Raw genomic sequence first — 25,210 nt, 5'->3', positions numbered from 1 at the left:
TGATGAGTGGTATGCATGAGGGATATCCATGGTCAAGTTTGATGCTTCTAAGTCGAGGTGAAATTTCGTTATTTGGGTGTGTCCGCCTCACTGTGAGACCTTTTTATCAGCGTGTACAAGATGCCCGAAACAGCTGTAATCAATAAAGGCAAACTAAACAAGAAGGTTTTACCAAATGGTGCTTTAAGGGCTCCCTAGTAGTAGTCAATAAATATGAATGTACAGAGTAAACTTTGTCTGGTACAAACATAACGGACTACAGTGGTCTATCCATCTGTCACTGTTTGAACAAGTCTGGTACAACGTATATCTCATCTTCTGAACACATGCCACAGTTGTTAGAAATAACCTCACACAAATTCGCAAAACTTGTGACGCATCCAAACCGACTATGCACAGAGTTTCCAACAGCAAAACAGCCACGTGAACGAACAGCATCTAAAGCATTGTTCCCTGGGACTAGAAACAGGTGTTCTCGTCGATAAAAATGTCGACAATTGTTTGTAAACCTGTTTCCCCTCCAAAACAAAAGGCAAAGATTGGTAAACCATCCAGGGTAAGATTGAATCATTGTGCACCCTGGTTTTTCACCGCCAAAACAAGGGAGCCTGTAGTAACTGGTTAACTGGCAGGATGGTACATTTATTGTGCGTTCTCGGTTTTCTCATCACTGTAACCAGCCGCCCTGCCGGTTCTGCCTACCAAGATTGAATTAGGCACTGGACCTTCATATTCTCCAGTTAGACCACGGTATGAACGTGCCTTGAGGTAGTCGATTGAGGACATTGCTCCTCCTTTGTAAAGGACAGCGTCGTTGTGCTGGTTTTGGATGCTTAGTGCCTTTTCTGTTACCTCAGCCAGTGCGAGCGATGTTTCTGATTGCTCCTCATTTTCTGTGGGGGCAAACGATTAGAAAACATGTGTGCTGATTAGTTAAAAAAAAAGGTGAAACAAAATAAAAGCAAATGAGTGAGCCAACCACAGCACTATTAAAGGACAAAACTTGTTCAAACAGTGACAGATGGATAGACCCAACTGCATATGATGTACCTTGGGGGCAATTATCTTCCACATAGACACCTTTGATAAAAGAAAAACGTGCTTCTTCTGTTGTGCTCACAACTTCTTGTTTCTCTAAAGTGATCAAATCCTTGAAATCCAAAAGATATTCTCCAGTCCACTCTCTTCCCCTGAAAACATGTTGCTTCTGGCATCAGAACCATAGCAAAATATGTAAATTGATGCCACATGAGGCCCTTCATATAGATTTGTAATCAGGCACAACAATACAAGTATCTTGGGTTCTATCAGAGGACAATAATGTAGCATACCTGCTAAAAGCTAGTACAGCTTCAAAAGGTGTAATAACTGGAGCTAAAAAATCCTTGCTATCCAGCAGAGCGGTTTGGGCACAAGAAACATAAATAAAAACTTCGCACTGCTCCAAGGAAAAACAATGTCGGTATAGATAGGTGAACAGAGAAAAACAGTTCAGAGTTAAATTAAAGTAGCACACCTCTGGAAAATTCGCAAGTTTTGCAGAATTAGGCCTGCCCATGACCAATGTATAAGATTTCTTTCCAGCAGCCTTGATCAGTTCTTTCATTTGTTCGATTATATGAAGATAACCAGCTGCATCATCAAGGAGTGCAATGCACCACGTCAGAAAATTTAAGTGTTTCTACCAAAATTCAGGCCAGATAACATGAGAACTAAAATACTAATATTCAGGTGAAGTGGTTGTATTTATGATTATGAGAAATGCACAAAATCAATAGACCACTAAAGAAACGAGGAATGTCTGGTCTAGGCAAACCATGAAACTAGTTAGGGAGTTCATCTCCCGCTTGATCTGCTTATAGCCAAACTAAACCAGCCTTGTGATGAACTAATCAGGCATGGATCATATTCTTGCATAGTATGGTGCCTTTCTAAGAGGCATGCATGGCTGAAATATAAAGGTAAACCTCATAGCTGAGGTCACAATCTAATAGTGCCTCAACATTGGCATAACTACTTTTTATGTTCAAGTTAACAATGTGCATACCAGCACCCAGAGTTCCCACCAAAATGCCAATAATATTTGCATCCTTCGCCTTCTCCACAAGGTAATATCTACAATTAAAAATTATATTTGTTAAGCAGTACCAAATATTGTAAGAAAAAAGGTACATGAATGCTGTAAAAACAAAGTACCTTCGCCTAAGAATTTTCATCAGATGAGAGATGTCAGCTGTGAGTTGATTTTCTATTGCGTCATATCTAACTACAAAAGAAACATTAACATTCAAATGCATTACATTCAGAAGATCCCTGCATTACAGCAATTACCTTAAAGATGATCAATGACAGAATGGAAAATGTAAGCATGTTGCAAATAATGTAAACAAGAGGACTATAAGATCTGCATTACACATCGCTAAGCAGAAGTTACAAGATCACTGCCGATCAAGAATCAAATCTTAGATTTCAAACAAGCTGTACTCCAAGTACATCACATTGCCATATGCAGTATTGAATATCACACTGCTGATTATTGAAGAGAAAAACATCTACAAGCTTAGGAAAACAAGACTTGCACAAATTAAACAATCCTCCTGCCATACACAAAATGAGGATGAAGAAAACACACCTATTTCACATTTATTGAAGGTAAGGACTATGTTGGCAAATGCTGAGTTATCTTGTCCAATCCAAAATATCAAATAGTCCTCCATTTTTTCATCAACTGAAATATCCCATGTAATGCCACCAAGGCTGTACTTTTGTGTAGAACTGGAACATTTCATGCCATAATGATTGTCCAGGAATGTTGCTACATCGCTGTTTCTTGTGATATCTCTGTTACAAGAGGTGCCACTCGACTGAGGAATTGTGTTTTCTTCTGTAGTACTTGATGATGGACTCATAACTGAACACAGAACTTCTGCATACTGGACTTCAGGATTGCAAGAATTTGATTTGCATGACTCCATGAAAGCTTGTCTAAGATCATCCAATGCATATGCGTACTCTAGTCCATATAAAACCTGTTTGGTAAGCCATAATAGCCAAGATTAGTACAAATAGAATACGTAGAATGAAACTATTGTTGATAGCATAAGCATAACATAGTTAATATTTATTTATCGGTAAAAGATGCCACTAGTGAAAATGCAAGGCAACAGAAACCTGAAGTAAGCAGATCAATGAAAATCCTAGACATGACATAGAATTGATGTTTGAACCAGCATAATGTTACGCAAATATTGCATTACCTACTCCAGTTGTAGCGTTACTTGTACCATAACAGGAAGAGTGAAAGACCACAGGAAATACAAAAAGATTTTTATCAATTTATCTTCACATACCGCAGGAGATGGTTACTGTGGCAATTTGCCTGACTATGAGGTTCATCTTAGGTGAACTGTCCAAGTCTGCAATAAGATTTAGCTCTAATTGAATGGTCTGATAGTGGAACTGTGTTTGCAATACTGGAGGATAATTCCTATGGAGGGAGAAACAAAGGAAGGTTCATGGATAGAGAGAGAGAGTGAGAGAGTAATTCTTGCTCCAAAAGGTGTCTGGACTACCATATCAAGGTTCTTGTATGATATTCAGCCAGAGTTTGTGGACTCAAAGTACTTCTGTGCTGCTGCCAGGGAAAGGGGTTACATGCTTAATCTGCCACTTGAGAACAGGTCACCTCTCCTCCCCATACCTCCAAAGGCAATATCCGAAGCATTATCTCGTACCAAGAGGTGGTGGCCATCATGGGACCCAAGACGACAATTCAATTGCCTCTATACTTATGTGTGTAGTGCAAAATTGTTAGAGAGGATTCGTGTAGCCCTTACACACAGTTTTTTTTAGCCATAAATACAGCAGGGGAAGCCCCCACTGTTGGTATATAAAATCAAATAAATAAACTGTGCAGAGAGAAAGGGAGAAACGGAAAGGACTACAGTCTACAGGCTGTACAACTGTACAGAAAGAGAGGGAAAGAAGAGAAACAGCAGGAGGGAGTCAGCCTTGTAGTCCTAAAGAGGACAGAAAGGTTGCTCTTTTTGAATCACAAAGTCTATGGGCCTGCAGTCTAGCTTCCTCCAAAAAATTTTGCTTCCTGTAGCCCTTACACACAGTTTAGATCCACCTCCAAGAGTTCAGAAGTTTGGGTTGGAGTGTAGGAAATGGAATCTCGCTTGGGTTGGCTTAAACAAGGTTGCTCCTCTAGAGCCTAATGGGATGGAGTTCCTACTCGACTTTCAAGGATCACACCAGAGGTATAAGCAGGACAGAGAGGTATCGATCTCTAGGAAATTCATTTCATGTTGATACTGTTGCTTACCATCTCTCAGTTCTCAATGATATGTTCCCACAAGGCATGAATGTACTGTCTTCACTCTCTGGTATTGGAGGAGTTATTTCAGTAGAGAAATCCGAGGTCGATAGGACGATTCTGAAGAGTTGGTGCGGTCAGACACAGAGTGGCACTTTGATTGAGATTACTGATGTGCAGACACTAACATTAGAAGGATTTGCGACTTTGATCTTGTGATTGGTGGAAGTCCCATAACAATCTTGATGGGAGCAACCGTCACAGCTTGGTTTGGAGGGCGAACATTTTGCATTATTCTACCATTATTTAAGGATCTTAGACTCCGTCAAGTCCATCATGGAGTGTTTGTAGTTTTTAGAATCTTTATTGTATTGGTTCTTTTTTCTCGAACAACGCAGGAGAGCTGCGTGTCATTTCATTAAGGTAGAAGAAAGGTCTTACAAGGGTCAAGAAAGACCCAGCTAACACACCCACACACACACACACACACACACCAGACACAAACCCCTTGGGAACTAAGTTACAGACTTGACTTTCATAAGCGACCAAGATCCTTCAAGCTTTATGTCTCAAAGGGCCGCGACCTGAGAACAAGTTCCTGGAGCTTGGAGGCACCGGCTGAGCACCAAAGTTCCCCCTCCGAGCTAATAGCTCTAAAAACCTCCTGAATGTTCGGCCTCTTGTTATCAAACACACAAGAGTTGCGATGCTTCCATATCTCCCATGCCACCAAAATTATTAAAGAGTTGAGGCCTTTACGTATTTCTTTTGGGACAGCAGCAATTGATCTCTTCCACCACCTCGAGAAACGAGACACATTATGCTGTGGTGCCACAAGCAACAGACCTATTTGTTCCAAAACCAAGGTCCAGACTTGTCGAGCAAAAACACAGCCCACTAGCAGATGATTTATTGTTTCATCCACTTGATCACATAAGGGACAAGATTCTGGATGTGGCAGATTTCTTTTTGCTAGCCGGTCAGCTGTCCACACCCGATTATGAACCACTAACCAGATGAAAAACTTACAGCGTGGGGGAGCCCAAGTTTTCCAAATTCTTCTCCAGGGCCGAACTTAATGGAGCCCTCAAAGAAGGCCGCATATGCAGACTTGCAACTGTAAGTGCCATCCTGCGTAAACTTCCACCTATATTGGTCTGGACTTTCTGGTTGCAGAACAAAGCCATCCACCATATCCCAGATGCGGAAATATTCGAGCAAGACTTCAACTGTACGAGGTCCCTTAATATCTTGAACCCAGCTTCTATTATGCAGTGCTTGAGCCACAGTCCTACTTTTGGCTATTCGTTTTGGGACACTTCTGAACAGGTTAGGCGCTATTTCAGACAAGGTATGCCCATCTAGCCATCTATCTGTCCAGAACAAGATTTCCTCCCCATTTCCAACTATGGCATCAACTGCAATATTGAAGAGAGCTCTGGCCTTAAGAGGAACAGAGATTGGAAGACCACCCCAAGGCCTTTCAGCATTTGTCTTTTGAGCCCACAACCAACGAATCCTGAGTGCACAGCCCAAAAGTTCCAGATTATGAATCCCAAGGCCTCCATATTCAAGTGGTCACTGCACTTTCTCCCACGCTACCAGACAACTGCCCCCATTCGCCTGTTGATGACCCTTCCATAGAAATCCTCGCCTCTTTTTATCAATAGCTTTGACAACCCATTTTGGAAGGTCCAAGGCTATTAACAGGTACAGAGGAACAGCAGTCAGTACCACTTTCACCAAGACTAACCTCCCAGCCTTGTTCAAAAGTGAGGCCTTCCATCCTGGAAGATAGTCTGCCACCTTATCAACTAGAGGTAACAGCGCCTCTTTAGTTGGTTTACCAATTGAGAGTGGGAGGCCAAGATACGTACAAGGAAAAGCCTTTATGGAACAGGAGAGGATATTTGCTGAGAGTGCCTCCTCATCATCAGTACAATGGATAGGGGAGATTGAGCTCTTGGACAAATTGGTTCTAAGACCAGAGGCATGTCCAAACAAATCAAGGAGGTGTCTAACTGTGACCAGATCCAAATTGTAGGGTCTCAAGAATAGGACTGCATCATCAGCATAGAAAGATACCCGATGGCGAACTTGCTGAATGGCCAGAGGTTGCATCAAGCCCTTCACTGTAGCATAAGTGATCATGGAATTCAGCACCTCCATCACTAAGATAAACAACATGGGTGACAGGGGATCTCCCTGTCTGAGACCCCGATGATGGTAGATGATCTCCCCTGGCTCTCCATTAACCAGAACCTGCGTCGAAGAAGTGGACAGGATCAAACAAATGAGGTCCCGCCATCGCTGACCGAAACCCACTTTGCTCATGATTTCCAAAAGAAAAGACCAGGAAACAGAGTCAAAAGCCTTGGAAATATCTAGCTTGAGTAGGACATGCGCCTCTTTCTTCTGATGCAAAGTTTTAACCATCTGCTGGACCAACATAAAGTTGTCATGAATTTTCCTCCCCCGCACAAAAGCACTTTGGTTTACTGAAATCAGGGAAGGTAAGAGAGGGGCAAGCCGATTAGCCAGGATTTTAGTCACCAATTTGGCAAAGCTGTGAATCAGACTGATAGGCCGATAATCCTTCACTTCCACTGCGTCCACCTTTTTAGGCAGCAAGGTAATGAAGGCTGTGTTTAGGAGCCGAAATTTGAAAACATGGCCTCGGTAGATGGCGTCTAAGGCCATCAGCACATCACCTTGTAGCATCTTTCTTTGTGACCAAACTTATGAATGACTTGAAGGTTGACTACTGTAATTCTCATGTCACTCTAATTTAGGCTACTTTTAATTTAATTTCCTTTAGGATATTAAAAAAACTATAAGAATTATGACCTAAATAAAAACATGGCTTCTGCCCAAAGAAACTTTCTCACTATTGATCTAGCCAAGAAAATTCCTTACTTTGCAGCAAACGCTATCATTTATCAGCATGTTGATCTTATAGTGTGGTTTAGCAAAGTTGTCAAGTCCAGAATTCAGATATGGTGCTATAGGCCATACAAAGATTGAAGCTCATCCCATGGACTACACATAAAACTTTTAAGAGGAGGAAATAGTTTGGGGCATACCAGAATGCGCTTATTGCTTGTTCTTGAGCACTCAAGCAATGTGCTGGCACATGCGTGGATATCCAACTGTGCCTTCCCGAATACAAAGTAAGCTGGCAAATTTGATGTTCTGCATTTCAAGTTGCAAAGGTCTGTTAGCACAGCACAAACTAAAGACAGCACACAATGAATTGTTCCCAACAAGTCGGAAAAAAATGGTATCAAACTGCATCTAATCAAACCATTTAAAAAGTCTGTCCTAATATTTGTTTTAGTAGGAAAACAAAAACGAAACCAAAATCAAACTTTTGAGAGTAACAGGGGGAGGGCGGGCGGGTTTGCTCACGGGCTCATGCAGGCGTGGCCGTAATGGACGACGCACTGCGCATCGATGTGGGACGCGCCCACCTCGTCGACGCAGCAGGAGTTGTACGCCGTGTCGGCCATCACGAACACCCTGACCCCACCACCGGCCCCGCCGGAGGCAAGCTCCCGCCGCAGCGCCCTCGCCACCGCCGCGGCGTCCTTGAGCATCTCGTCGGGGAACTACGGCGCCATGAGAACGAGCAGAAGAATCAGGAATCAGAAATCCAGAGAGAGACGAACAGAATAGGAACGGTTTGGGCAGGATTACCTGGAGCGCGACCCTGTTGTAGGCGCAGTCGCGAAGGAACTGAGCGGTCCGAGGGATCTCATACCTCGAAGCGATGTCGGCTTCCATGGCCGTGATTTTGGGAGGTTGCCCGCCGCGGCGCCGCCGGAGGAGAAGTGGGGCAGCCGGAGGAACGAGACGGTTGGCGGCCGAGGGTTTTGGGAGGGAGCGCCGCCGCCGCGGCTGTGCTCGTCAGCAATTGAGCAGCGTTCTGTGTTTTTGCGCCGTTGGATGTGAAAGTGCGGCCCAGATCGACCGGAGCTTGAGTCAAACAACCTTCATCATTTCGGCCTGGCCTTTTTTAGTTCGCAAAAATTTTCAAGATTTTTCGTCATATTAAATCTTTAGTCGCATTTATGGAGCATTAAATATAGACGAAAATAAAAACTAACTGCACAGTTTACCTGTAATTTGTGAGATGAATCTTTTGAGCCTAGTCACTCCGTGATTGGATAATATTTGGCAAATAAAAACGAAAAATTTTGCATTTTGCGAACTAAACAAGCATGAGTCAACTACATCACCGGAATGACGACCTCCTCCGACCCTGCCGCCACCCCGGCGCCGCAGTCTCCGGGCGTCGGCGGCGTGGCCCTCTCGTCCTGCATCGGCGACCTCCTCCGTTTCGTCCTCTCCTCCCACACCGGCGCCTGCCCCGGTGACGACCTGGCCGCGTTCCCCCTCTCGCCGTCCTACTGCGTCCGCCTCGTCAACGACGGCGAACTGTTCGGGAAGCTGGAGGCCTCTATTCAGCGGTGCCTCGAGGAGGGGCGGCTCCCGGGACCGCCCGCAGTGGTCGGGATTCCGGCTGCGGAGGAGGGGCCGGAGGAGAGAGGGTGGGAGCTGCTGCTGCTGGAGAAAGGCGCCGAGTTGAAGCGGGTAACTCATCTTTTCGTTGCTTCAGTTCAGCTGTGTGTCGTCGCTATGAACCATGAATCAGAGGGACCATTGTTGGCTATTCTGTAGCATGCTAGTAAGAATCAGAGGCACCATTGTTGGCTGCTTCAATTTTCGCTGTGGAAGCCATGCGTTTGCTGCAATGTTTTGCAGCACTAGCATCAGTTGTTTCTGAGTTCTGACCATACAGGATGAGCAGGGTAATTGTCTCCACAAATCCTACTGCACATGGTTTCTGTATAGGCACCAAATCACGTAAATTGCATATCCTGTCTGGTGTTTCCTTGGGGGCAGTGTAATTTTCAGCTGACCAGTATAATGAAAGCATATTACCAAACATTTGAAAAGTATAGTAATGAACAGGCAATATGGATTCCTGGCTGGGATGCAGCCATTTTTTATTGGGTTTGTAACTTACTATTTGTCATCTTTAACCATTAGATGTATGATGCTGTTGACTTTGAGTTGCATGTTCAGGAACCCTACTTCACTCAACTCAGAGGTAATTCCAAATCTTTATCTTCTGGGTAAATGGCCTTTTTTTTTTACTTCGTTTCATTTCCAAACATCAAACTGATATTCACATTTCTCTTTTCTTGTATGTATCATGTGTATCTATGTACTAATGGTGCTTCATTCTTTAAACTTGAAAAAAAAAGTTTGACCTTTTATTTTCCTTCTGTGCACTTCACACAACCAATGGTTTGAATGATAAATATCACTTGAATGATTCCCTAATTCCTTCTCCATTCTCATGTATTTGGAACATGATAGAAATTACGGTCAATAGTTTAAACAGCTATTATAAGGCAAACCTTCTGTATGTTAAGATGAACCAACATACATTAAAATTAAACCCAGTTAGTTCATACTCCTATATAAATGTACTTCTCATACAGGCACATGACAAGGTATTGAGATGTATTACTACGTTTAATATATTGTACTTTCTGCTATTTATTGAACTTGTCGATGACAACTGATTTTCGACGAAGTTTGTATTTTAATTACACTTTGCTTTGACCCTCTTGAGGACCACCTTTCTAACTTGATGTATGTATACCTGTAGCTGGAGCCAAGAAGGTTGAAGGGAGATTAGCGACTGGTAACTACAACCGGTAAGCACATTTTGATTTTAAAAGTCGGTTAGGGAATTCAAGGTGGATAAACAACTTTGCATTCATGGAATCATAATGGTTGTTATCATCAAAATCTTAGTCAAGTTGATGAACCAGAAGTAAATCAATATATATTAAAATCAATATATATTAAAACTAAAAAAATCAGTCTAGTTTTCTATTCTAACTCCTTGTATTGTTATTGTTTTGTGGTAGTGTAGATTCAGGTTGCTCCGGTCCTGGGGGAATCTCACATTCTACACAGACAACTTTGCAGACAAATGCATCTTGCAATAATGTGTGATTTTTTTTATAACAAAAAACAGTCATAGGCCCTGTCCCATTTTCATTAGAAAAAACAAGATGTATCAGGATTTTAGCCTCTTCATTTTAGATAAATGATTACAAAGTTTCTAGAGTCCTAACAAATTCCAACAGAACGTACTACTTTTAGGATACTTATTGGCTCTTAATTTTGATTTCATTCACTTTTTCATGATTAGGAATTTCATGTTACTCTAATGTGCACAGCTATCAATGTAACATTCTTTGTTACCTATCTTTCCCAGGATTACACAAGGTTCTTTGCTGCTATTCAATAAATGCCTGTTGCTTAACATTGAGGTAATATTATTGTCTAAATAACTTACTCTTCTCAGTAATACTTTATTATGTTTTTTACATCATTATCTCGTAGAACTGTTTGTGTGTAACATTAGTATTTAGAGATCTTCTTTAAAAATACATTATATTTGTTTCAGTAATACTCTATTGTGCAAATTTCTTAACCAAAGCAGACATTCACTTCATTTTTTTTCTGTAAATTTATTAGTCTCCTTTGCTTATGCATTTTTCAGGCAGTTAGGAAGTACAGTTCATTCTCTGAGATGCTGGAAGCAGAGATAATCTCAAATGTCCTTCCTGGTATTTCATCAATTGTAGAAGGTAATAAGGAAGTGTAATTGCATTCTCTTTGGACCTTGGTCAACCCTCATGTCAACTGCATCTTTGGTCTTTTATAGACCTTGCTTTTAGGAAAATGGTACCCTTGCTTCTTATGGTGAATAGTTTGCACTTCACATTCCTCATTTCCACTCTATAAAGTGATTTTGTTCCTCAGGAATTTGAAACCAAGTACAGTGTGTAGTCATTCAGTCATATGGTTTACGTGTCAAGTATTGCATAGGATAGCTTGGTTATGATAGGAGTATCCACTTCTTTTAATAAAATTATACCCAAAGATCTAAATGCTTCTTAATCATTAGGTTTGATTCTCTCTGCAGGTGTGAAAGTATATAGGAAATTCTATACAGAGGAAAAGGAGAACTCTTCTGGAGTTTTAGCGATATCAGTTTCAAAGCCAACATCTCAACCTTACATAACCATGACTGATATCCTTGCTGTGAGTGCCAGTCTTCAGAATTTTATCCAAAATTTCTTCCATATATCATATCACCAGAACATTATTTATACTGTTTATGACAAACCACTGTCATGTCTTATTTATTGTCGTTAATTCAGCACTAGACAGCTCACTTCCTCTTTGTATATCAGTTAAAAAAAATGTTAGTTAGATTATTATTTTTTTGCATGTTGGTAAGAAAAACAGGCCCCTACCAGTTATATTTGTGATTAGTTCTCTTCATATCCTGTCAAAGGATACCACCCTTCTGTTGTGATCATCTTGAATAATGTTAATATGGGTACTTTCCATTTTCCAATATTCTAATAGGTTCTTACTCTGCTTAGTTCTTATATTTGGTCAGGGATTGGGCTATGATGGATTGGGTAGACTCCTTGGTATGGCCAAAACAGCTGGAACTGTTCCAGATGGACTACCTCCTCCAAGATCTGCACTGTTATCATCTTGTATGAGACTACTCCAACCAAATGTAGGTTCAACTCTTTGATTCTGTCAATTCATCTGAACATCTTGTTCTTGAATCTTACAGAACTTCCACCATTTGAAATTTCCCTTGCACCTAAAACTGGCACTGTCTTATTCAATTGGAGGTGAAAGGCTGTTCTTTAACTGATGGTGCAAGGGCATTGTCCAAACATGTTCACAGGAGTAGGAAAGGATGGTGGGGCAACTTTAATGGGAGTGGTAAAGATAAAGTCCACCTTGATACTCCAGAGTCCAGAGTTCGAGACTACTGTTGTGATCTATTTCATTGTTGCGCTGCTTGTTTTCAGATTCGAGCAAGAACCAAGTTGCATCTGAAACCGTTGACTCTTTGTTGCGTGAATGTTGTTGGATGAATGTTCATCTGACTCAACCCTATGGTCCTGTTTTTGAAATCCGTGTGCATGAAGGTTATGGCGCCAGATGGTCTCAAGATGGTTCAAAGGTATAAGTATGAGTTTCCTATTTCTTAGATTAATGTTAAATCTGGACGCTGATGTAAATAAGTGGCATACCTCAAACCCTGTTGCTGTTAAAGTAAAATCAATTTGTCCTTAGTGTACATGCTGTCCTAATGAAGCAGGTACGTGGAAGTTAGTTTACTAAAATGCTAATGTATCAAATTGAAAACAATGGAGAAGTTTCAGCACAAATTTAAAACCGATATCACTAGTAAATTTGTTCAATGATATGCCTGCCTGCCCACCCAGCGCTCCACAATCTCCCTAGGTTATAGTGTGAAGTGTGTACAATAAATGTTTTCCTAGTTTGCTGATTGCAGACTCAGTACGTTTTGGTTCAGCTGTAGTAAAAAATAGAGTCAGTCAGGATTAATTATTAATGATATTTGCGTATTCCTTTGGTTGCCATGTTGCATTCATCATTTTTCAGAACTTTTTTCATCGCAGATCAAAAATTGTTTAAGGGCTTTTGTACCTCAAACAAGCAGGAAAAACATCATATCAAATTGTGACACTACAAAGAAGAAAAAATCGATAAGTTTCACCGTGATTGTTATTGTCCATATGCACATTGCCATAATGTTACTGAGCTAATTTTCTGAAAGAAGATATGCTGAATCAATGAGCTGGAGAGCAACAAACAAATGTTTATTGAGAAAAGTTTGCTGTAATGGTTGGTGTAGATTGGCAGTTGATTTGTTCACTTGATATCTGGTGCTGAAAGATTCCAGAAGTGATCCAATCAAGAGACCAAATCCTACAAAAAAAAATAGCACCGGTTAACTAATAATGATGATCTGCCAGATTTTCGTTGGGGTACCGTATCCCTTCTGCCTTGATACATACTCATGAACAGCTAATAAGGTCAGTCTCAATGCATGTTTTATGAGAGTGTCATGCATATTAAATAGGGTGCCACATAAGCAAAATTGCTGACTTGGCAGGGTCATTAAATGAAGGAGTTTCATCAGATGAGAGAGGAGTTTCATCCCCATGAAACTTCTATGGCTCGGTTACCTAGTTTGTAGTCTTGGTAACTGTGTCATAAAACTATGCATTGAGGCTGGCCTAACAAGTCAAACACTTGGTGCCAACAAGATTTCTATAATCAGTGTCTGCTATGTATATTAATATATTCCAGAATGTCAGGACACTGAAACAATTTGTAAACTATGCCCGATCATTCAACTGCTTGCTCGCCACATTTGCAGTTCATTGGATTCTTGGAGCCCTACACCCCAGAAGGCTATGCTAAAGGATGGAAACACTAGCACTAGCCAGATGCCTAGATCTTGATCTGTATTAGCTGTCTTGTCTATCAGGGTTCATTTGCATCTCTGAACGATACTGGTCTTGCTCAAATAAAGAGACGATCATGTGTACATCAGTCCTGCCTAAGGTATATTCTACTTTTCCCCTTTTGTTGACTGGAGAAAAGGGGCTGAGGAACATTGTTCCTTGCATGTTATGGTCAAATTCTGGAGTTCTGAAGTTTTTCTTTGGATCCATGTGTTCTTTTCTCGGCGAAATGGTTTAGAAACTGCATGTCTGCATTTTCTGTCGGTCAATGAGTGAGCATGGCTTATTACAGTTGCTCACTTCATGCGCAGTTCTGCAATGTGTGTTAAAACCATAGCTCATGATGCTCGACTCGACCTCAGAGAAACATGGTTGGATAGCCATCAAATTCAATATCACGGGAGGAGCTAATTCACCTTAAATGTCTTGGGATGGATTTTAAATGCTTCAGTATCCTATATTTTAGGACGGAAGGTGTAAAAAAAAAGCGTTGTTGTGCCACAACAACAAAATTTTATACCTGTTTCGACGGCAAGAAACAAAGAAAAAATCAAGGCACTTCTGTCTTTTGACGCCAGAAAAGAGATGTTCCAAAGAATATTGGCGCCAAAAATGAAAAAGTGTCAGATACTAAACTGACAAAAAAAAAGAGCAAATAAACAAAATTAAAACACGTGGTCGGCAGGATTCGAACCTGCGCGGGCAAAGCCCACATGATTTCTAGTCATGCCCGATAACCACTCCGGCACGACCACTGTTTGATGCCTGTGCATTCGCAATTCCACTACTATAAGTACCACGTAATCTCCTTATTTAAACACACCCGCCAAAATCAGTTCATAGTTTGGTACAAGGACATGTGTCGTGTCGACATACAAATGCAATGGCATTGCCACTGCCCACTAGCACACATCACTCGTCGCATCGCATCGATCATCACAGAACACCAGAGATGAAAGCTCTGTCTCGATCGCGTGCACACCACACGCATGCAGCCTAGCTCATTCCAGTTTCTGCATCTGGGACGAGGGCCTCCGGGACGCCGGTGGCGGCGGCGTGTACTCGAGCAGCGGGCGGACCGGCGGCGCCGGCAGCGCGGCAGGAGGGGGACGACGTGCGGTGATCGCGCTCGTGGTCGTGGTCGTGGTCGGGCCGGCGGCGGCGGCGGCGACGGGCGTGGACGACGACAGCAGGAGGCGGAAGGTCCATGCGAGGACGTCGGGCGCGAAGACGCGGAAGACGAGGAAGACGTCGTACCAGCTGGGGCGCTTCACGTAGGCGTCGCCGCGGCAGGCGCCGGCCACCAGCGCCCGCGCGTACGCCTCCACGTGCGCTCCCCCCGGCAGCGCCGCCGCCGCCGCCGCCTCGCGCTCTTCCTGCTTCCACTGCTGCACCTCCGCCGCGCCTTCCTGATGATGGTGGTCCAGCGTGAACTTGCCGCCGCCGGCGTCGCCGCCGACCCAGCCGTGCGTCGCCACGGTCACGCCCACCTCATCCTTCACCTCGTACCGGAGCGTCTCGTAGAAGTCCACCACTGCCGCCTTCGCCGCCTGCCGTGCCGTGCCACATCATCAGTCGTGTTACTGTTACTGACAAGAACAGGGAGAAATTTTTGTTATTAGTAATTACTTACAGAGTAGAGGCTCATCCTGGGCATGGGCAGCCAGCTCTCGACGGACGCGTTGACGACGACGCGGCCGTGGCTTCGCCGGAGGTAGGGCAGCGCGGCGTAGGTCGGGTACACGTTGCCCCAGAAGTTGATGTCCTGCAATTTTATCGGCATGCGTTGAATTTGCGTTTAGGTTCCCTTTTTCGGACATGCATGTGAATTAATGCTGATCCTCGACGACGACATGACATGCATACCATGAGGTGAGGGAAGGCCGTGGTGTCGCCGGCCTCCTCGAAGCTGAAGTCGTGGCTCAAGCTCACGGTGTTCACCAGATGGTTCACTGTCCAGCATATGCATGCCCATCCAGCAGTGTATCAGAAAAAAAAAAAAAAAAAGGCAAGGATTGATTGCGCAGTCGTAGACAAACTAAAGAGGATCATTTTAAATTGACGACTGACGCTGCCCGAAGTAGCTGACGGTGTCGGCGACGAGCCTCCGGCAGTCCTCTTCCTTGACGACGTCGGCGGCGATGACGAGGACCTGGCCGGCGCCCAGCTGCCGCGCGTTGTCGCGGATCCCGAACAGCCGCTGCTCCCGCCGCGCCACCAGCACCAGGTTCGCGTTCCGCCGCGCGTACTCGTACGCGATTTGCTGCACGCGTCGCACGCCGTGGCCGTCGTCGTGTGTGTTGATGATGCTAGTGCTTAATTGATCGGAACGAAACAGTGTCTGCCGTACGACATCGATACATACTTACCTCGCCGATGGCGGAGGATGCGCCGGTGATGACGACGACCTTTCCCAGCATGTCCTCCTTGGTGAGGGTCTTGAGCGCCCACTCGACGCCGCGCAGGAACGACAGCGTCGGCCACGCGAACGCCAGCATCACCATGCTCGCCGGCGGCACCACCAGGTCCATCACCGCGTTCACCAACTGATCCATCGTACCTTAATTTCCCTCGACCGATCGATCACACCTGATCCCTGCTGCCTGCAGTAGCCTTACTCTGAATGAGAGTGCTGCGTGGATGAGCTGAGGGATCGAATATGGATGGAGGGAGATGCATGGAGTAGTCGCTCGCTTGACGAAGCCGAGTTGTGCTTCTGTAGACTGAGGAACGGAACGGCCGGGGATAAGGACAGGCGAGCTGAGGGTGGTGGCAGACGGGCGGACGGGTGCGGTGCATGCATGGCGGGCAGCGGCGTGCGAGGCCCTGCCGGCTGCCGCCATGCGCACGTCGGTCCACGACCAGGAGGAGGCACGCTTTGGCCATTTCCCGGCTCCCGCGCGCCTCCCTCTGCGTGTACTCCTACGTGCTAAACGCCGCTCTAGCTTAGGTACTCGTGTCACTCGAGACGTCTCCTACCTGCTCTGTATCTGCATATATATACGTGCCACTTCTGAATTCACCGGTGTTGTCAGCTGGTTTGCCTTCAGTAATTTGAGCAATTTTCTCTGCAAGTGTTTGAGCCTATTCGCTGGTCTGAAAAATTATAATTAAAAATACTGTTCGCTGATTTGTTGTGAGAGAAAAATTTTGTTAGCTGATAGAAAAAAAATACGGCTGATAAGATAAGCGAATGGGCTCTTTTTGGCTTCTAATTCACCGCACCGGTGTTGTCACCGGACACGCAGATGACACGAGACCGCTATATAAATTCTGAGAACCAGTAATAAATATCAAAATTCAAGAACTGGAGATCACAGGTCAGAGTGATATCATCGTAGCTCCGAGATTCAAACAGATGACATCATTGTGTATGAGCGTTCATGAATTTTACTCCCCATGGAATTAATTAAAACAGTGATGAATACTCCAGCACTTGACAGTGGTTCAAAGAAGTAGTAATAACAGTGAATTTGCCGTCTCCTGTAACCACGAAGAAATAGCCAATGTTGCTGACGATCACTAATATTTCACTATACAAGCGTGGCAGGCATGGCTAGAACGCGCAGCACCGCGTCGTGAGGCCGCGGGAGTCGCCGGGCGACGACACCTGGATCACCTGCCCCTCCCCGACCGCGGCCGCCACCTCGTCGTCCTCCTTATTATCCGCCGCGGCGGCGGCCAGCGCCTTCCTTCTGACGGCGCGGTAGATCTCGGTGAGCAGGGTCACGAACGCGGCGTCGACGTTGGTGGCGTCGAGCGCGGAGGTCTCGACGAACGAGAGCCCTTCCCGCTCCGCGAGCGCGGCGCCGTCCCCGCGGGGCACGGCGCGGAGGCCGCCGCGCTGCTTCGCGAGGTCGGTCTTGTTGCCGACGAGCATGACGGCGGTGCCGCGGCCGTCGGCGTGGTCCCGGAGCTCGCGGAGCCACCGCGCCGCGTTGCCGAACGTGGCGGACTTGGTCACGTCGTACACCAGCAGCGCCCCCACCGCGCCCCGGTAGTAGGCGCTGGTTACGGCGCGGTACCGCTCTTGCCCCGCCGTGTCCCAGATCTGCGCCTTGATCGTCTTCCCGTCCACCTGTGGTCCATGGATGAGAGTTGAGTTGAGCAGAGCAGGCAGAGGCAGTCATGGCCCGATGTGCTTTGCGTACCTGGATGGTGCGGGTGGCGAACTCGACGCCGATGGTGGACTTGGAGTCGAGGGAGAAGGTGTTGCGGGTGAAGCGAGAGAGGAGGTTGGACTTGCCCACGCCGGAGTCGCCCACCAGCACCACCTTGAACAGGTAGTCGTAGTCGTCGGCGGCCTGCTGCTCCCACGTCGCCGGCCGCCGCCCCGACATCGCCCCTCCCCTCGGGACTCTGCCGCTGCTGGCTGCCTCGCTGCGCTGGGCTGCTGCTGCTCCCTAGCTTCTTCCTCGTAGGCCGGCTTCGGCGCCACTCGGTGTTGTTTTCTTTTCTCTGCTGGCGCCTCCGATCACGCCTGCTCTTGTTGCTTTGGCAGCTTGCTTGCTGGCTGGCCTGAGGGCTGTCCGCCGGGCGCCGGCTGTGGCTTTCGCCTTGGAACGGAAGACCCAAGCCGGAGTGGAGGAGACCAACTGACCAAGTGCCGTGCGTACGAGCAAATGGTACGGCCACACCACCCGTGCACTTCTCTTTTTTCTTTTGTCTTGTGTCAAAAAATATATGACTACCATAGCGTTCCTAAAAGAAAAGCCATGAACAATTGTAATCCCAAATGAAATGGAGTATATTATTGTGGTTTGTTTTTTTTAATCGTGATTCTTTTTTCCTGGTGTTATCATGTAGTGTTTTTTTTTAGCAATTAATGGCTGAATATAAGCACCCTCTTAAAATGGCAAATGAAAACACTTGGAGTGCTTACAGATCTCTAGGCTGTGTTTGGTTATTAGGAATTCAGAGGAATTAGAAATTAATCTAATAATAAAATGTGAAACACTTCTAGATGTTGGTTTTAATTCATGAGATCCAAACAGGCTTTTAGAGAGTTCTTATACGCCTCTCAAGGCCATTTGAAGTTGAAAAACAGATACAGACTGTTTGCACGCTTATCAAAGCCATTCAAAGTCAGAAAATAGATAGATTAGATGAGCTCAAAACTCTACGACTTCAAAGAATGTTTGGATCTCATGAATTAAAACCAACATCCAGAGGTCTCATGAATTAACACCAGAATTGTCACTAAGGCCAATTTTAATGAGGTCTCATAGAGTTTCATGGACATTAAATACACTAATATATATGACACTTCATTGATTAAGAAATAGATGATAAAAGTTTTATGGGAGTAGAGATAGTTCATCCTCATGAGGATGAAACTCTTTCACCGTTTTTCAAAATATGAGTATGTTAAAAACTAGATCATAAAATCTCCACTGAGACTGGTCTAACAAGGTTGTGTCCAACAAAGCTCTTCTTCGCTGTCGAGCATCCAGTGGGAGGAATTTCAGTGTGGATCTAGCCATATCCCACTATGGGGAAAAAATATATTTCAATAATCAGGCACAACATTTTGGAAACATTCCTATCAGGAATACATGCACTCGATGCTGAGCTGGATGGTGATTCTGGAACCGTTCCAATGCATTATCATAGTCATCATTATCATCTATAACTTAATCCTCGGCTCAATTATGATCTGACCCCAAACAAACCTCTCTTGCCCTGGCCGTCGTATGATTGCAGGTTGCTGCAGCTCAGAGACTTCCTGTCACCATCTATGAACAAGAACAAATGTTGTCTACTTGTTTAGGAAGAACAAACCGATGGATGTTGAGAGAGAAGAGAGAAGGGTTCAACGGACACGGTTTCGACCAGAGCCATACAATGCGAGTTGGCCGGCTCTACGTGTCCACTGAAACACGCACAAAAAAATCGGCAGAGCTATCTATCACGCACTCATGCACTGATAATTGGACGAAAAACTTAAAGCTCGTTAGCTCGCTTGGTTCGTGGCTCGCTCGGCTCAGCTTGACTCGGATCGTTAGGATAACGAGAGTCGTGGCAAGATTTTAGCTCGTTAGCTATAACGAGCTAGCTCGCGAACCGCTTACGAGCCTAACGAGCTACAGTATTAGAGAAAAAATTATCATAATTTATATTAGTTTTGTATTACTTCATGTCTTACATTTTATAAATAGTTAATATATTAGCTCGTATGAATATTTTGTTAAACTTAAGACAATTAGATATATTATTATTTTTATCATTACTATTTTTAAGCTTTAGATAAATATAAATATTATATTTTATATACTTTTTATACCTAGCTCGCGAGCTTAACGAGCCAGCTCGAGTTTTTAAGAAACCGAGCCAAGCTGGCTTTCTGGCTCGTTAAGATAACGAGCCGAGCCGAGCTAGCTCGTTATCCTAACGAGTCAAGCCGAGCTGACTCGTTATCTAGTCTTATGTACCGAAAAAAAAGTCAACGGAATTTCCCTCACGGTTGGATCATCATAAGATGACTTATAACGACGTTCATGATGAGTGGTCACTGAACTAAGTCCTTAAATTATCAATTTACAACATATAGGTCCTCACTTGTTAATTATATACCACTGGAGGTCCAAATGACTAGCATATGATTGTCGTGGCTATTGAGACAGATAGCGGACTCCATTGGATGCGTTATATTTTTTTTCATTGGTTTCATGTGAACCCAAAAATGATACAATGCAGTGCCATGAATGAACATACATCACATACTTTGTTCTAAACTACTCTTTCCATTCCAAACGCATTCCATAAATCTTGGAGAGTCAAAACATTTCAAGTTTGACTAAAATTATAGAGAGAATTAAAATAATTTATGACATCAAATAGATATACTATAAAAATACATTTAATAAAGAATTCAATAATAATGTTATTATCTTTATCACTTATATTTGGTAAAACTTGAGATAGTTTGACTCTCCAAATTTTTTAGAATAACTTATAATTTGAGATGGAGAGAGTATAAACATTCTGATATTTCTAAATGATTATTATGCACCTACATATACGTTTAATCAAGATATGTAGTAAAATCTACGCAACTACGTGTATACGCTGGAGTAACGGCAAAGGTCTTGGCGTTGTTTCCATTTTTTCCCCTACTCCAATTAACGTGGGTAAAAGTAGTGGGTTTTGAGACTTGCACGGAGGCGGTTTTCTGGTAATACGCCTTCGGCGCAGGAGTGACGGGCCGCCCGCTCTAGTGGCGGCGGCGGACCCGCCCGCAACTCTCGCAGTCTCGCTGTCTCGTTTCCTGCCCGCGAAGCTGCAGTTCAGTCTCCACCACAAGTCTGCTTCTCGTAGCGTAGAGGGAGGCCAGGCCAGGGCAGGGCAGGGCCGGCGAGCGGGGATGGCGGGCTCGGCCACGTACTCCGCGTCCGCTACCACCGTGGTGGCGATGGCCAAGGGCAACGGCAACAGCAAGGGCGTCAGAGGCGGCGGCTCCGCGGGCACCAACAAGGTCAGCCTCTGCTCCGCTCGGCCCAGTCCCCTTCCTACTGAATTCCGAATCCGTGGCCTCGGGTTTGGGCGGGGTAGTCGTCCGGGATGGAGCAATGCAGGAGGAGACGGTGCGTAGAATCGAATCGTTGTTTCTTGTTGAATGAACTCGGCAGGGGCTCTTCGCGGGTGGATTTTATTTGTGACTTACTGGGAACTTGGAAAGTGAGATAAAAAAAAAACGAAAGGCAATTTCATGGGTGTGTATGGTTCAATCAAGTGAGTAGCCAGGGGGAAAAAAGATAGAGGACCGCCTATATTGGTTACTGGCTTCCTGCTATTGGTGAATAGGTCTTCCAGGAAAATGAATGTTAATGGGTTACCATCACAACAGTATTAAGGCATTGCATTTTGGGATTATGGACACATTGGGATCACTTATCTTTATCTTGAACCTAGGAGGTGTGATTTCTGCAATTTGTGACAGATCAGGAGTACAGTTGGAGCATCCTTACAGTTGGAGCATCTCTTATTTGTAGGTGACGCGGCCTCCTAGGATTACATCTAATGTTAAGCAGAACTTGAGGATTCTGAAATTTTGGAAGGTGATTTTTCCTGCGTTCAGTTTCAACACTTCCTTTCCAGTCTCTGGTGCTTAATTTCGTGTCTTACTATACACCATAGAAAATTTCCACAATCACATATTTTAACTGCATCAAGCGTTTCTTTGATGCGTTGATGTATTTTTGTTTCAAAAAAATGCATTGAGAGCGTGCAAGGTTGACTTTTGCATTTACAGACCAACATGGGATCAGATTATCAGATGCATGTGATGCTTTTGTAGTTAGATATGTTTGGGACTCATAGTAGTTCTACTTTGTAATGCATAGTTGTTACAGTTACATAAACCTTTGTTTTCAGGAATTTGAAAGGAGGCAAACAAGTGGACCTCAGCCTGCTACTAGGTACCGTAAAAAGAAAGTGATAAAAGAAGTGCTTCCTGATGACACAGACTTCTACGAGGACGCTTCTTCCACTCTTCACTTGTCAGGCTTGTCCTTCCTTTCAAATCCAAGACTTTACTCTCTTTTTCTTAATAACAGTGGTGATTCAATTTGGTCATGCTGAGTTGCTGACTTTGCCTTTTCATTTAATACAGGACAAATGAGGGTTTGGAAATTGCTTCACCAGTTATTCTTGTGGATGGCTACAATGTATGTGGCTACTGGGGAAAGCTTAAGAAGGATTTCATGAATGGGAGACAAGAAATTGCTAGACAAACGCTCATTGATGAGCTGGTATCTTTCAGTGCAGTAAGAGGTCTGGACAAAGGATTAAACCCATTATAATAATGAAAATGTCTCAATTGTGGTTTCTCAAAAGAAAAAGGCTCCTAATTATGCTTCCTACTTACACAATGCCTTAAAGCTGATATGAAGTTGAACTACTTAGTATATGATGATTTATAGTAAATTTAGTCACAGCTTACAAGTGAATGTAACTAACCAAGTGTGGAACATAGCTCAATCAGGTTTTCTTTATCTGATTTCAATACCATTTCCCCTTGATTTTCTCAGCAATTTTTAATTTCCTTAATTTTCATGTGCCCGTGTCAAATCTTATGCTGGCTATTTTATATCATTTGTCACAATTGTATTGCAGAGGTAAAAGTTGTGGTGGTATTTGATGCTGCCAACTCAGGGCTTTCCACACATAAGGAAACATATAAAGGGTAAGAAACTATAAAAAATGGACTTTTGGTGCTAGTTTTTTTTTACCCTTCACTGCAAAGAGACCTGACTGATAAAATAGATGGAGGTTCAATATTTCAGTCAGGTTTTTTATAGGTTATTATTAGAGAAAACCTAACAAACAGATTTTGCCTCATCGAACAGGGTCGATGTTGTATATTCTGCTGATTTATCTGCTGATTCTTGGATTGAGAAGGAGGTACATTTTGGAATTGCACATCACAAGCATTGGTTAGAGTTCATTGTATAGAATTATGATGCTACTTTTTTGAAGAAACTGGAGGGGCCTAAGCCCCTGCGAATTATGATGCTACTCATCAGTGTATGGCAAAAAGCCCTATTGTATGAATCATACATGACCAAAAATAAAAATATTGGAAAATAGTTGAGCCAGTTCCAGCATGCAGGGACCAGGGATGCCATAGTGGTACATCTTAATCCTATCTGTCATAACCAACTTTTGAATCTTTGGAGATTCTAGGGTAAGGGGTTTGCAAAAGAAGTACAATCAATAGGACCATTTTGCTAGTCCAAAATAATGCATTTTGTTCCCACTTCATCAAGAGGCATTTACTAGTCCAAAGTAATTTTGGCACTTCAATTTTTATCTGGACGCTGGCACATGATTTTTTGAAGCAAATACTCTTGAAATGAATTCACATCTGGACATAAATGAAATACATAATATGTAGTTACTGAGTGTTTTGCTGGTTCTTTCACCTATGCAGGTCGAAGCTTTGGTGGCTGATGGCTGCCCGAAAGTGTGGGTAGTAACATCTGATGCACTGGAGCAACAGTTAGCACATGGAGAAGTATGTTTTCTTCCTTTCTAGGATAAGCTGTTTTATTTATCTCTACCAACCAATAGACATTTATTCATTAGTTTCTGTGTGTAGTCTTGTACTTTGGTTATTAAGTTTTGCCACGAATCTTACTGTAGTCTCATGGAACAAGTTTTGTGAAAAATGCCTGTTGGTTATTTTCTTGGAAACATGAATCTGATTGTCATATTTCGAAACCATTGATAGACATGGATGGAATAGGAAATGACAGGGATCCTGGGAAGATGATCTGAATATATGAAAATATGGTAGCTATGCTTACATTTGTGAGGAAATTATCATCCAGAACAAGATGAACAGTGCAGAGAAGTTGGAAGTTTATACTTACAGCATACAAGATGGTGTTTGTTGCTACTTTCTTTTTCACCACATATTCACATGTTGCATTCGTGATGATTTAAAAGTAGTCTGCATTGTATATTTTGCAGGGTGCTCTTATCTGGAGCTCTAAAAGATTGGTCAAAGAGGTTAGTCCTTATTTTGTTTTTGCCATTCCCTGTATTTGAATTTCTCAAACAATATATATTTTCTTGTGGATCTGCAGTTAAAGGAATCGGAAAAGGAACTCGATCTAGAGCTGAAGGAAACCAGGTCTTTAAGTTACATCTTTGTAACGATGGTGCATCATTTTGTTTTAGAAGATTTGCTCTGTGCATCAAAGAGACACAACTTTACCTATCCACCTGTGGAGCTACAAAAAATGCCTGCACTAAATTTCGTTCTGATCAATTCTATATGAACTTAAAATTGACAGGTCGACGTCGTTGCAAGGAAAACTCCTGCAGCACAAGCTGAACCCAAAAGTAGTACACGCACTAAAAGGTCTTAGGAATAAGCTCGAAGAACAAGAGCGGCGAAAGAAATGACCACTAACTACTGGACCATGGTTGACAACTGAAGAGGAAGAGAGCAGGTGTACATAAGTGTGTGTGCGCGTGGACATCAACTAACACTGGAGACTGGATCCACTGACAGCGGAGAGAAGAATTAAGTTCGATGCAAGCACAAAGACCACTACAAGAAGTCGGAGAAGAGCATCAGGAGTATGCTAACATCATGTAAATGAACTTGGTTTCCTTTTGGATGCAGTCATTTTTATGTAGACACCGTCAGAGGCCTGTGCAAATTAAAACCACGCATGGTATTGATGCACCTTGTTGTTGGTAGCTGCTGACGTTCTGAGGCATGTGGGCAGGTCCTAGGGAGTAGGGACAGATAGAGATGGATTGCAAATCCCAATCACTGAATCCTTGTATATTATTACCTTTTATTTTTTTATGTACATTGTTATTGTCATAACAGTCAAATCCTTCCTGTACTGGTTCACCGCACCACAAACTAACAGTGGCAGGTCCAATTCAATTCAAGGGTATTCAGCTGAATAACCATTATTTTTGTCAAAAGAAAATGTGTATATATAATGTACTCGAAAAACTATGTGTAGAAAAGTTA

General features: G+C 43.6%; 5 protein-coding genes, 1 non-coding gene and 1 pseudogene across 12 annotated transcripts; 3 read left to right on the top strand and 4 right to left on the bottom strand.

The window, feature by feature from the left end:
• Positions 167-8,255, bottom strand: LOC8079641 (2-(3-amino-3-carboxypropyl)histidine synthase subunit 2). Its single transcript, XM_002463499.2, has 10 exons — positions 8,015-8,255; positions 7,727-7,926; positions 7,402-7,510; positions 2,633-3,029; positions 2,197-2,266; positions 2,048-2,115; positions 1,517-1,632; positions 1,332-1,438; positions 1,051-1,190; positions 167-893 (listed from the first exon to the last, which is right to left on the bottom strand). Exons 1-10 carry the CDS (start codon positions 8,099-8,101, stop codon positions 643-645), a joined length of 1,545 nt encoding a protein of 514 aa, XP_002463544.1. The 5' UTR covers positions 8,102-8,255; the 3' UTR covers positions 167-642.
• LOC110437408 lies at positions 3,040-5,298 on the top strand (annotated as a pseudogene).
• Positions 8,531-13,920, top strand: LOC110437391. 7 transcript variants are annotated; one of them, XR_002455495.1, is made up of 11 exons: positions 8,531-8,911; positions 9,371-9,431; positions 9,999-10,047; positions 10,617-10,671; positions 10,905-10,992; positions 11,331-11,449; positions 11,814-11,939; positions 12,061-12,154; positions 12,244-12,398; positions 13,098-13,278; positions 13,626-13,920. XR_002455495.1 is itself a non-coding variant. In XM_021465860.1 (10 exons), the coding sequence occupies exons 1-10, from the start codon at positions 8,561-8,563 to the stop codon at positions 13,683-13,685; spliced, it is 1,158 nt and encodes a 385-aa protein (XP_021321535.1). In that variant the 5' UTR covers positions 8,531-8,560; the 3' UTR covers positions 13,686-13,920. The 7 variants fall into 7 exon arrangements, 4 of the variants coding, with proteins under 4 accessions (XP_021321535.1, XP_021321530.1, XP_021321546.1 ...); XR_002455494.1 differs by having other exon boundaries at positions 13,359-13,920; XM_021465860.1 differs by lacking the exon at positions 13,098-13,278.
• TRNAS-AGA lies at positions 14,387-14,468 on the bottom strand. Its single transcript has one exon. It is a non-coding gene; the product is annotated as a tRNA-Ser (tRNA).
• Positions 14,508-16,578, bottom strand: LOC8079640 (11-beta-hydroxysteroid dehydrogenase-like 5). The gene is made up of 5 exons (XM_021465874.1): positions 16,083-16,578; positions 15,784-15,976; positions 15,580-15,665; positions 15,347-15,478; positions 14,508-15,263 (listed from the first exon to the last, which is right to left on the bottom strand). Exons 1-5 carry the CDS (start codon positions 16,266-16,268, stop codon positions 14,715-14,717), a joined length of 1,146 nt encoding a protein of 381 aa, XP_021321549.1. The 5' UTR covers positions 16,269-16,578; the 3' UTR covers positions 14,508-14,714.
• On the bottom strand, positions 17,052-18,384 carry LOC8080167 (ras-related protein Rab11C). The gene is made up of 2 exons (XM_002463497.2): positions 17,865-18,384; positions 17,052-17,791 (listed from the first exon to the last, which is right to left on the bottom strand). Exons 1-2 carry the CDS (start codon positions 18,051-18,053, stop codon positions 17,270-17,272), a joined length of 711 nt encoding a protein of 236 aa, XP_002463542.1. The 5' UTR covers positions 18,054-18,384; the 3' UTR covers positions 17,052-17,269.
• On the top strand, positions 20,975-25,125 carry LOC8061642 (uncharacterized protein YacP). The gene is made up of 10 exons (XM_002466073.2): positions 20,975-21,187; positions 21,705-21,770; positions 22,087-22,211; positions 22,325-22,485; positions 22,828-22,897; positions 23,061-23,115; positions 23,645-23,728; positions 24,187-24,225; positions 24,303-24,349; positions 24,513-25,125. The coding sequence occupies exons 1-10, from the start codon at positions 21,077-21,079 to the stop codon at positions 24,622-24,624; spliced, it is 870 nt and encodes a 289-aa protein (XP_002466118.1). The 5' UTR covers positions 20,975-21,076; the 3' UTR covers positions 24,625-25,125.

This window comes from Sorghum bicolor, chromosome 1, assembly GCF_000003195.3.
Source record: "Sorghum bicolor cultivar BTx623 chromosome 1, Sorghum_bicolor_NCBIv3, whole genome shotgun sequence".
NCBI classification, from domain to species: Eukaryota; Viridiplantae; Streptophyta; class Magnoliopsida; order Poales; family Poaceae; genus Sorghum; species Sorghum bicolor.
The sequence above is the reverse complement of the archived record's forward strand: the minus strand, read 5'-3'. Positions and strand labels throughout refer to the sequence as shown.

Coding starts and splice junctions, on each gene's coding strand:
- LOC8079641 (XM_002463499.2), bottom strand. CDS start 8,101: ATGGAAGCCGACATCGCTTCGAGGTATGAGATCCCTCGGACCGCTCAG. Junction 7,927..8,014: donor ACAACAGGGTCGCGCTCCAG/GTAATCCTGCCC, acceptor ATGGCGCCGTAG/TTCCCCGACGAGATGCTCAA. Junction 894..1,050: donor GGAAGATAATTGCCCCCAAG/GTACATCATATG, acceptor TTGCCCCCACAG/AAAATGAGGAGCAATCAGAA.
- LOC110437391 (XM_021465855.1), top strand. CDS start 8,561: ATGACGACCTCCTCCGACCCTGCCGCCACCCCGGCGCCGCAGTCTCCG. Junction 8,912..9,370: donor AAGGCGCCGAGTTGAAGCGG/GTAACTCATCTT, acceptor TTTAACCATTAG/ATGTATGATGCTGTTGACTT. Junction 11,940..12,060: donor TGAGACTACTCCAACCAAAT/GTAGGTTCAACT, acceptor ATTCAATTGGAG/GTGAAAGGCTGTTCTTTAAC.
- LOC8079640 (XM_021465874.1), bottom strand. CDS start 16,268: ATGGATCAGTTGGTGAACGCGGTGATGGACCTGGTGGTGCCGCCGGCG. Junction 15,666..15,783: donor CGTCAGCTACTTCGGGCAGC/GTCAGTCGTCAA, acceptor TATGCTGGACAG/TGAACCATCTGGTGAACACC. Junction 15,479..15,579: donor CGGCCTTCCCTCACCTCATG/GTATGCATGTCA, acceptor ATAAAATTGCAG/GACATCAACTTCTGGGGCAA.
- LOC8080167 (XM_002463497.2), bottom strand. CDS start 18,053: ATGTCGGGGCGGCGGCCGGCGACGTGGGAGCAGCAGGCCGCCGACGAC. Junction 17,792..17,864: donor TCGCCACCCGCACCATCCAG/GTACGCAAAGCA, acceptor CATGGACCACAG/GTGGACGGGAAGACGATCAA.
- LOC8061642 (XM_002466073.2), top strand. CDS start 21,077: ATGGCGGGCTCGGCCACGTACTCCGCGTCCGCTACCACCGTGGTGGCG. Junction 21,188..21,704: donor GCTCCGCGGGCACCAACAAG/GTCAGCCTCTGC, acceptor TCTTATTTGTAG/GTGACGCGGCCTCCTAGGAT. Junction 23,729..24,186: donor AACAGTTAGCACATGGAGAA/GTATGTTTTCTT, acceptor TATATTTTGCAG/GGTGCTCTTATCTGGAGCTC.